The sequence below is a fragment of the Geospiza fortis genome, unplaced genomic scaffold, assembly GCF_000277835.1.
Source record: "Geospiza fortis unplaced genomic scaffold, GeoFor_1.0 scaffold92, whole genome shotgun sequence".
In the NCBI taxonomy this organism is placed as follows: Eukaryota; Metazoa; Chordata; class Aves; order Passeriformes; family Thraupidae; genus Geospiza; species Geospiza fortis.
In genome coordinates, this window is record NW_005054389.1 from 725317 (window position 1) to 735757 (window position 10441).

General features: G+C 42.2%; 1 protein-coding gene across 1 annotated transcript; it reads left to right on the forward strand.

Annotated features, from left to right (window-relative positions):
• Positions 1-195: 195 nt before the first annotated feature.
• TFAM (transcription factor A, mitochondrial) lies at positions 196-7329 on the forward strand. Its single transcript, XM_005425567.1, has 6 exons — positions 196-289; positions 1083-1153; positions 2929-3078; positions 4445-4540; positions 5368-5424; positions 6408-7329. The coding sequence occupies exons 1-6, from the start codon at positions 196-198 to the stop codon at positions 6618-6620; spliced, it is 681 nt and encodes a 226-aa protein (XP_005425624.1). The 3' UTR covers positions 6621-7329.
• Positions 7330-10441: the final 3112 nt, after the last annotated feature.

Consider the following 10441-nt stretch of genomic DNA (forward strand, 5'->3'; position numbering starts at 1 on the left):
GGGGCTCCGCTACCGCCGCCCCCCGAGCGGGGCCGCGGCCTGTGCCCCCCGGAGCGGGTGAGCCGGAGCAGCCCGAGCAGCCCGAACAACGATTCCTTTGCAAACCCGAGCTTTTAGAACGAGCTAAAGTCGTGATCTCAGACACCCAGCCCGTCTGTTTACCCGTGCCGCTCCCCAGGTCAATCCAGCACGGTCATGCTCGTTGCCTGCACGTGCCTTCCTGGCCTTCCGGGCCTCATAAGTCAAAATAATGAACATGAGTATGTAGCTTTAAAAATACTTCGCCTAGGTAATACATGGTAACAGTGATTTATGATTCTCAATTAATTTTGGACTCTATGTATTTGAAGTATATTTTTTGTTGATATTATGAGCCGTGCATGATTTTATGTTGAGGCTTAGTAATTGAAAAATTGCAGGTACTGGATTGCATCACTGTATATGGGAGAAAAAGTAAGTGTATTTAGAGGAAAATGGTTTCCTGTGAATATGTTTAATTTACTATCAAAAACTTCACTTATTGACAATGTAGTGACTCTTGCCAGAGAGCTGCAGAATGGAAAGATAAACTGGTTTTGAAATACTGTTGAAGGTTAAAATGTTTAAAGGACTGTGGTCATATTGGGCAAATCCTGAGGAAAATTAAAGTAGGGAAAACTATTTGATACCCTGTTTAGCTCACCAGTTCAAGAGAGTTCCACACTCTCATATAGAACTGGAAATTTTACTTTTGGTTTCTTCCCTGCTCTCCCCTCCAAATTCAGACCATCTAGCATTGTACAGAAAAGTATCCAGCTGAAAAGGCAAAAAATGTGAAAGTGTTGTAGAGTAACAATAGCTGCCTTGAAATGGAGCTTCAGTTTATTACTGCATGTTGTGTTCCAGGAGAGCAGTGATTCTTCCCCATACCCCAAATATTGCAGTGCCCTTTAACTGCCACAGTGAGTTAGTTTTATGAAAGATAAAAATGCATTTGTACAGGAAGATGATACCTGTGACAGCTTTCTTTGGGAAAAGTTGAAGAAACTTACTAAAGATACAATGTTGATCTTGATTTCCGGGCTTTCTCTTTTAATCTACAGAAGTCAGCAACACAGAACTGATTAAAAAATTGGCAGGTGCATGGAAGGAGTTACCAGCATCACAGAAACAGGTACGGTTCTATCCTTTCCCTGAGTACTTTGAACTCTCCAGGTGGTGGGGTTTTATTTGGTTTGGTGTCTTGTGGTTTTTTTATTTAGTCTGGTGGGTTTTTTTGGTTGGTTGGTTGCTTTGTTTTTAAAGAGCTTGAAAAAGCATGTGTATACAAAGGTTCAGACATCAAAACAGTTGGGAGAATTGGGAGCTCAGAATAACTCAGAGGAAGTGTGGTGGGGTGACCCTGGCTGAATGCCAGGTGCCCACCAAAGCCACTCTCAGCTGCTCTCCTCAGCTGGGCACAGGGGAGAAAATACTGCAAAATGTTTGTGGGGCTGAATAAAGCAGGGAGAGGTCCCTCACCAGAGCAGAACAAACTGCACTTGGGGAAATCACAGAAGGATAATGAGAAATAAAAACTCATATCCTCAGACACCTTTCCCCGTGCTCTCCCCAGGTTCAACATCACTCCCAATTTCTCTGCTTCCTCCTGACAGCAGTGCAGGAGCACAGAGAATGGGGGCTGAGGTCAGTCCATCATGTGTTGGGCTGACCTCAGCTGCTCCATCCTGTTCAGTGGGAGAATTTGGGTTCCTTCCTCAGGGGACAAACTCCATGAACTGCTCACAATGTGAATCTTTCCCATGGGCTGCAGTTCTTCAGGAACTGCTCCAGCATGTGTCCTTCAGGAACAGGCTTCCCACAGGGTCACAGCTCCCTGTGGGCATCCCCTGCTCCAGTGGGGTCTCCTCCATGGGCTGCAGGTGATCTCTGCTCCCCCTGGGCTGCAGGGGCACAGCTGCCTCACCATGGGCTGCACCCCAGGCTGAAGGGAACCTCAGCCCTGGTGCCTGGAGCATCTCCTGTCTCTCCTTCCCTGACCTTAGGATCAGTAGAAGTGTTTTTCTGACATGGTCTGCCTCCTTTCTCTGGCTGAAGTTGTGCAGTTTTCTTTTTCACTCTCCTAACTCTCTTACCCTGAGGTGCCACCACTGTCCCTGTTGGCCATCAGCAGGTGCCACTTGGAGCTGCCTGGCCTTGGCTCCATCAGGCTCCTCACAGGAGCCATCCCTGTGCCCCCCTGGCCACCAGAATCTGGCCATGCAAACACAATACAGGAAGATACTTTGCTACTTGTACGTGACCTTGGCTTTAATAGTTTTAATCTGTTGCCTGAGAAATGACACAGCTCTCACTCCATGGGCTGTGGGCTGCAAACCAATTCTTCCTCCTTTTTGAATGGCAGTATTCCATTACATGTACAATGCAAGTTTTGTAAAGTTGCTGTGCTTTCATGTGTAAGGTAGGTGAAACTTCACTTACTTCTGATGAAAGGACCAACTTCTTTTGTTTCATGTAAATTTCTTTAGGAATTATCAAATTAAGTCATAAGTAATCAAGTTTCTCTGAGTGGCAGTTTCAAGGGATAACGTAAAGCAACTCTAGGACTTGCTGCTGGATTTAAATGCCGTTTATAGCAAAGTAATGATTGTTCTTCCTTGACTGCAGCTAGCAGTCAGTTAAGAGCTAAATTCCTTTTCCTAAAGGAGATATTTACTAGACTTGAGGTGCTCCCAAATCCCTTTTGGACTTCTCACTCTGTGTACCTTTCCCTTCTCTGAAATGTGGAACAGGGAATCAAACAAATTAAAATCTGGTATTATGGTATAAGATTTTCAGTCTGTAATTTTTCTACTCATAGGTTAGAAGTGTTACCTTGTCTAATGATCAAGTGCTTCTGACTGAAAGCATCTAGCTGAAGTTTAAGGCTGGTGATGGTTTGTGCTGTAGGTTTATGAGGAAGCAAGAAAGACAGACTGGATAAGGTATGGGGAGCAGCTGGCTGCTTACAAAGCACAACTGACTCCAGCCCAGGCTGCGGCTCTGAAAGAGGAAAGGAGAAAACAAATGGCAAGGAGAAGATCAATCAGGGCAAAAAGAGTAAGTATTTTGAAGTTCAAGTTTCTTTTCTCTCAAGGAACCTGAAGTCTGTTTGTCTAGTATACAAAGCAGAGTTGAAGCATGTTTTAGAAATACAAAAGCAACTCAGAATAGAAAAAAAGACACAACATACACAAACTCCCCAAAATGCCATGGACTAAAATAATTACTGGTGTTAGCAGCTAGTTTAGTGGCTTTGCCATGCTTGAAGAGCGCAGAACTAAGCATAGATCCTTGTGCTTAGAGGTAGCTTCTTTATGCTTTTTTTCTCCCTATTTCTAGAGCTACCAGAGAAAGAATAGGCACTAAAAGACATTTGGACCAGCAACACTTCCTTCAGGTGGGAAGACATCCAGAAAAGGCTTTTCACAAAGACCTTGTATCTGCTACCTCATTAGGCCCTACAAGGTAGCAGCTGTTTCAAGTAGCATTTTTCCTTGCTTTTTTGGTCTCTGCCACTCTGTAGCTGCTGCTTTGACATCTGTTTTTGTCCTTTACTAGCATATTCATAGGCACCATCTTCCCTATTTCTTTTTGGCTGCTTTATGTATAAATCCTTAGAGACAGAACCACGTGTAACAGCACAATATTATGGTTTGTCTGGAAAGGTCAAAGGCACTATGTATTGCTCATTTACTTCTGTGAATTAAACTGTGACATTACCCTAATTGGCAAAAGCAAAACAAGTGTGGTTTAAAAGGCCCCTACTTAAAAGGAGTTTGTAATCTTAATGATTCTGCTGATGCTTTTTAGAGTATGGCACCACAAGGAATTCAGTTGGCATATCTAATACCTAAGCAAATGTTAACTTACAGCACCTAGGCTCCAGTGGGAATGTCAAGACTGGAGAAAACAGGAAGTGTAATTGCATCTCTAACTTGCAGTACTTTCATTCTCTAGCCATCATCCCTGTAGGCAAAGCATTCTGATAGCAGAAACACAGTTCTCTTCCACCTTGTCACCTCCCACAGATAAGTGCGTGCCCTCTTCTCTGCACACAGGCAGTATTTCACTCCAGAAACTGAAGCCTTACTGAGGAATAATAGAAAATCTGTCATCATGACTTCTTTACCGAGTTGAATTTAGTAGCACTCTGGTTTCTGGAAGACTTAGCTGAAGTAAGAATCAGTTTTAAATGCTTTTTCAACAACTTGTTGAAAACTCAAGTTGTTAGCTTTTTGTAGTTTAACATTAGTCTTGAAAAGCACTAAGAGCATCTTGACACACAGTCCAGTTTACAGAATAAAATACCAAAGAAAGAATTTGTGTTTGATTTTTGCATAAAATACAAAGATAAATACTGAGTTTAGTTTTGGAACAAATGCATGCTTAGTAGATGGAGTAACTTCTCTTGTCGTTTTTAAAGGAATTGACTCTGCTTGGAAAACCTAAAAGAGCTCGTAGTGGCTTTAACATCTTCCTGTCAGAAAATTTTCAACAAACTGAGGGAAATTCGCCTGTGGTAAGCCAGGAAAGATTCTTTTTCTAAAATACATCCATTGTATTCAGAAAAAATAGTTTCGATTCTCTCATTTTCAGAGATACTGTTCAGCAGTTCACTATCTGGATGCTGCAATGCTTAGGTTATTTTTTTAAGCTGTGGCCATCTGGCTATACTGCTAGCATGGCCTGTATAAAAAAGTGCTGTGTGGGTATACAGACTTAAAACATCTGTGCTATTTTTTGCACTTCAGTGTTACAGACTTTATCTGTTCCTTTTGTAAGGAGAGAATTCTTTCCTTTGTTTTGATGTAGAAATACAGTTTTTCAGAGAGCTGTGGTGGTGTGCTCCTATTCTGGCAGTAGCAGTTTATTGTACCTCCCATAGTTCAGCTGGTGTCATGGAAATACAAGAGTTCCTCAGCAAACTCACAAGTTCTTCACTGAACTATGCTTTGGGGTGGTTGGAGTTGCAGTGGTGGATTCTAGCACTGGAGGTACTGCAGACCCACCCTGTGTGCCTCATGTGCTCCTTACCCTGCACATTTAGTCACTAAGTCAGGATGGTGGACAGAGTTTGTTCCTCAGTTTTCCATGTACAAGGCAGGTTTCTCCAGTCAGCTGAGGCCTGCACTGTAAATGTGGCTCAGATGATGCCCAGAAGCTTGATTTGAACTCTATAGTTTATTACTCACTTAGATTAAAAGGGTAAATAAGGGGAAGCAAGCTTTTTTTGCTTTTTTGTATTGGTTTATGCTTGACTTTCACTCATGCAGTATTCATCTGTAGGTCTCTGAAGTCAGTCTACTCCTAAAATAACTCATATATTGTATGTTCTGTATTCCCTAGGCAAAGCTGAAGAAACTGTTTGATACGTGGCAAAAAATGTCTGCTTCCCAAAAGCAGGTATGTCAGAGGATTTGAATGAGGCTCTGATCTCATCAGAGCCTAAAAACTTGAGTCAAAATTGATATATTCATACAAAATCTTGAACTCAGTTACTCAAATTATGATACTGAGAAGAATACTCCAAGATCTTGATGCATCTTGAAAAAGGTTGTCATTACCTCTATTCCAGTAGTGACCATTTAATTCATAGTGCTGTTGAAATGTGAGTCAGTGGGATAGGATGGAAGTTTGGTGTGCCTTAAAGTGGATGCTAAGTAACATCTAGAAAAGAAGGTGGAATAATATGCAACAATTTGATATTTTTATAATCATCCATAATATCTTTAAACACCAGCATCAGAATTTGCTGCTCATGGAAAGACTTCTTACAAGGGAAAGTAACAAAAATCCACAAGTGATGTGCACAGGGTAATTTATTAACTTTGGTTGTCTGGGGGATCATTTTCTACCAGCTTTCTGAGTGTATTGAACTATGAACTTGTAGATGAGCAAATAAGAAGTGGAGGGGTGCTGTACTGAAATCTAAACTAAACCTTTTCAGGCATTCTGTACCCTGCTGTCCTTCCTCCTGAATGCCCTTCTTCAGGTGGCTTTTAATGTGTACTTAGGACATACCCTAGGTTCATGTTCTTACTGCAGAAAAATAATTTTAAATAATTCCACAGCAATATCTATTCCTGTGCCTCACCTAGTCTAGCTGTCTCAAACTAGTGCTCAAATAAGCCTTAAGTGTTAGCAGTAGTACTGAATAAATTTCCTCTTTGGGAATGGGCAGCTGCTGACATAACTGCAATTTAGTGCTAAAGCTTTGTCTTTTTCTGCAAGTTTGATGTTTTTGGTTATTTTTTTCAATTAGCTGGGGTAGAAGTCAAATGCCTGGGCTGTTCACTGCACAGGTGTTGTTCTAAGTCACCTTTGTGTGTGGCAGTTTTCCAGAAAAAGCCCCTTGTGTAACTTCTTGGTACCTTCTTTTCTTTCAGCCATACTTGCAGCTTGCTCAGGATGATAAGGTTCGGTATGAGAATGAAATAAAATCATGGGAAGCAAAAATGATTGAGCTGGGACGTGAAGACCTGGTGCGTTCCAGAAGGCAACGGTTAAAAAAGAAACCTGCTGAAACTGCAAAGCAAACTGCAACAGCCAAAGCTTCCTCAAGTGGAAAAAAGGCAAAATTAAAAAAATCCGAAGAATAGAAAATCCCCTTTGGTTGTCTTATTTCTGTCCTGCTGTGTTAATGCTGCAGTCAGCATTAGCACTGAAATGTGGAAGGCCCATGAAGGGCCTTTGGAAAGGTGATCAGGTAAGAGAGGAGTTACTGTCTCTCAGAACTGACTGAAATAATCACTGCAGGTGTAGCCTGAACTGTAGAATAGCAATTAACTAATCAAGCTGTGAATTCTGATACCCACTGACAGCAGCAGTGCTCTCCAGTAACAGTTGATAATATCCAGCTTTTATAAGGTATTTTTTAATGAAAAATAAAAAATACTTTTTCTTTATGAAAGAAAGGATATTCTGCAATGTTACCATCTAAATTCTGTAAATAAGAGCTGCAATCTGAGTTAACACTGCTGTGTTGTATTCCCTCCATGTTATTGCTAGTGAGATGTTCTACATTTCATCAGGCACAAGAAACATAAAATGCTAGCTTCTATTTTATGCATCTGTCTTTTTGTACCTGTTAACCTGTGTATGCCACTTCTGTTGCATTTAAAGGCCATGTGAGTTTTGTATGAACGTACCTTTATTGATTTTGATTTGTATTTGATTTTCTGGTTTTGTTTGGATACATACAAACATTTTTGTCTTGCTGTTGTCACATTTGGGAAAACCTAGAAGGAAAACAACTATGTGAACTGCTTGGACTTTAAGTTTTGGTGTAATAAATACAGGTATTTTGAAGAGGTGTTTGGTTTCTTTCCTGGGGTTTCTCCATCTTAAAGTCTCACAGGTATTTTGAGGAATCTGTTTTTAAAATGCAGGCCAACTTTTTCAGTATTTGGTGGAGCTCATTTGTTCTGAGTGACCCACAAAATACTCATGGAATTCCAGAAAGGCTTGGGTTGGAAAAGTCCCTCAAGATCAGATGGTTCCCACTTCCCTCCCAGAGGAAGGGATGCTACTCACTAAATCAGGTTGCTCAGGGCCCCATCCAACCTGGCCTTGGACACTGTCACCTAAAAAGGGGCATTTTCCTCAAACCCTTTGTGTTTGATCAGTCTGTCAATGCCCTGGGCTTGACTGCAGAAATAAATTGGAAGCAATTATAGACAAGCTCTGAGTGCCAGTGCAAGCCAGCTAGAGATAATCATTCAGTGCACATAGAATCACAGAAGGACCCAGCAGGATCGTGAAGTCCAACTCTTGGCCCTGTAGAGGACACCCCAGGAATCCCCCTATGCCTGAGAGTGCTGTCCAAATACTTCTTGAATACTGACAGGCTTGGTACTGTGACCACTGCCCTGGCAGCCTCTTCAGTGCCTGAGCAGCCTTTGGGATAAGAACCTTCTCCTGATACCTACACCTAATCCTGCCTGACACAGCTCCAGCCAGTCCCTAGAGCATTGTTTACTGGTCATGAGAGTGAAGAGATCAGTACCTGCCCCTCCAATGCCCCTCAAGAGGATACTGAAGACCTCAATGAGGTCGCCCCTTCAATCTCCAGTTTTCCAAGCTGAACAAGCCAAGTAACTCAGATGTGGTGATGCTCAGGCCTTAGCCAGAGTTGACTTACAAGAGAAAACCTGGGCATTATGTGACTGACACCAGCAGTACTACTTACCTAAAAATAGATGACTGAGACACTTCTGCCAGCTGTCTCACACCAAACTGGCTGCTTTAGAAACTTTCACATAACCTCGTGTAGTTATCTGCAAGAAATGTATCATTTTAAGAAAATCTGCACAACTGACATGAATAGGCTTCCTTGTAGGACATTTTAGAGGAAACCCTCCCAGCCAAGGCCTGGACTCTGGCCAAGCCCTGGCCCCTGGTGGATGAGAAGTGTGCCATCAGACCCAGGTGCTTCTGCTGACCTTTTTGTCCTGGGACCTTCAGTGTGTGAGCAGTCCCTGGTGCCATTCTGTTTGGATCCTGACTCTGGGAGACTGAAGGCTTAGGATGGTACCTAGAGCTGAGAAGTGCTGACAGCAGGGTGTGACTTGGTAAATCGATGGGTACACTTGAAGTTGTAGGCAGCAAGAGCTTTCTCTGCTAGCAGCTTCCTCAGTGAGCTCTGGTTTTGCCAGATGTTTTCAAAGTTGTGGCCAGACTCTGTGAGAGCAAAAAGCTTTGTTAGGGCAGAGGAGTTTGTGCTGCTCTTTGAATGTAGTGCGAAGAAGGGTGTGCACTTGGAAGGGGAGGATTGGTGAAATCTTTTTGTCCTGACACAGCTGATGTGAGAGCAGGGACGTTTCCAGCTTGGCTCTGCCCGGGGGTGGTGCGGAGCGGGGCTCGGTGCGTGTCCTTCCTTTGCGACTCGACAGCGCCACCGCGCTTTTGTCCTCCGTTGAGGAAGTTAGTTATGCTTCGGTGTGGATTAAGGGGTTAAAGTACCCTAGGATGTGGAGAAGTTTGAGAGAGGGGCTTGTTTTGTGAGGATGAGTGTTTGGGCTATTTCAATAAACAGGTATTAAAATTTCTTCATTAAGAAGTACAATGTACATTCACTACTGCAGTACTTAGAGAGTTAATACTGTGCTTTCTGAACAATAAGTGATCCCTGATGCCTTTCCTCACCACACACATGTTGAACTCTTGAAGGGAACCAGAAAGGGATTACAGCAAAATGTCTTGGTTCATAAAAATGCTGAGAACTAGTTATGGGCCACTCATTGGTATTTCAGTATCTTATTGTGCACAGGCATTTATAATAAAAGAAAAGTTACAAATAAATTATAGGTTTCTTTATAAAATATATTTTCTACCTCATCCAAAGTCTAAACTGAGGCAGCACAATCACAAATCATCAAAGACAAGAAAATCGACTGAGACTGGATTAAAAATACTATTTCCCAACAGGGCAAGGCACACAGACTGCTTGTACAGTGATTAGCTCCTGAAGACAACATAAGAACCACTCTGGAGTTTTTTTGAGAACACTCCCTGCAAAACCAGAACAGAACTAAGAATATTAAAGTTTCATTACGTTCAATCTCCATCAACAAAATAAAGGAAATAAACTCTACAGAAGCAGCCCTTGCAGGGCAGAACAAGAGAACAGACTGCTTTTACAAACTGGTACTTTTGCTGCTTAGTGGCTGCGTGTTTGTGTTTTAGCAAGTCTGATACAGTGATCTGTGAGGAATATAACTTTTAAAAGAAGGCAGCTATCTACTTTATTTACACAAAGGGAGCTTGTTAAATATTCTTCAAAATTAACTGTAGCTTGCCAACAAAAATGTTGCCAAGGAGAGAAGGGGCTGCCAAGAGAGGAGGTTGGTCCAGGCAGGACTTTGGGAGATGCAGCCACATCTCTCCAGCAAACTGGCACTCAAAGGGGAGCTGCAAGAGACAGCCCAGAAAAGAGCAGAACAGCTTGGCAGTTGTTCCATTGTGCTTTGAGCAAGGGAGCAGCTTCCCTTCATTCATGGCCTCGATTTTAAGAGAAGCATTGTTTTACATCAAGATTTAATCTTGATATAAAACAATTGCAGGCCTCTACCAAAGGTTTATTTTGCTCAGTAGCTTTCTCCAAAGGCCAGGAGAATGTCCTGCCAATTCAATGATCAATCTGAACTACTGTAAGTGCTCTCTTCACCCAGGGGCTTGCAGAGTAACACCTAAAAGCTCACATCCTATGAACAGCACAAGAAACCCCTTTCAAGTTAGCAAGAACAGAGACATGAACCATCATTAATTACACCTGGCAAAAAGGGGTTTGACAAAAGCACAGTAAGTGGCTGCTGGTACAGTTCCTTCAAGACATGGTTATGCCTTGAAGGAACAACATACATGGTTATGGCTGCATTTTTCCTAGTATTACATTAGTTTACAATCACACTAACTTTATACA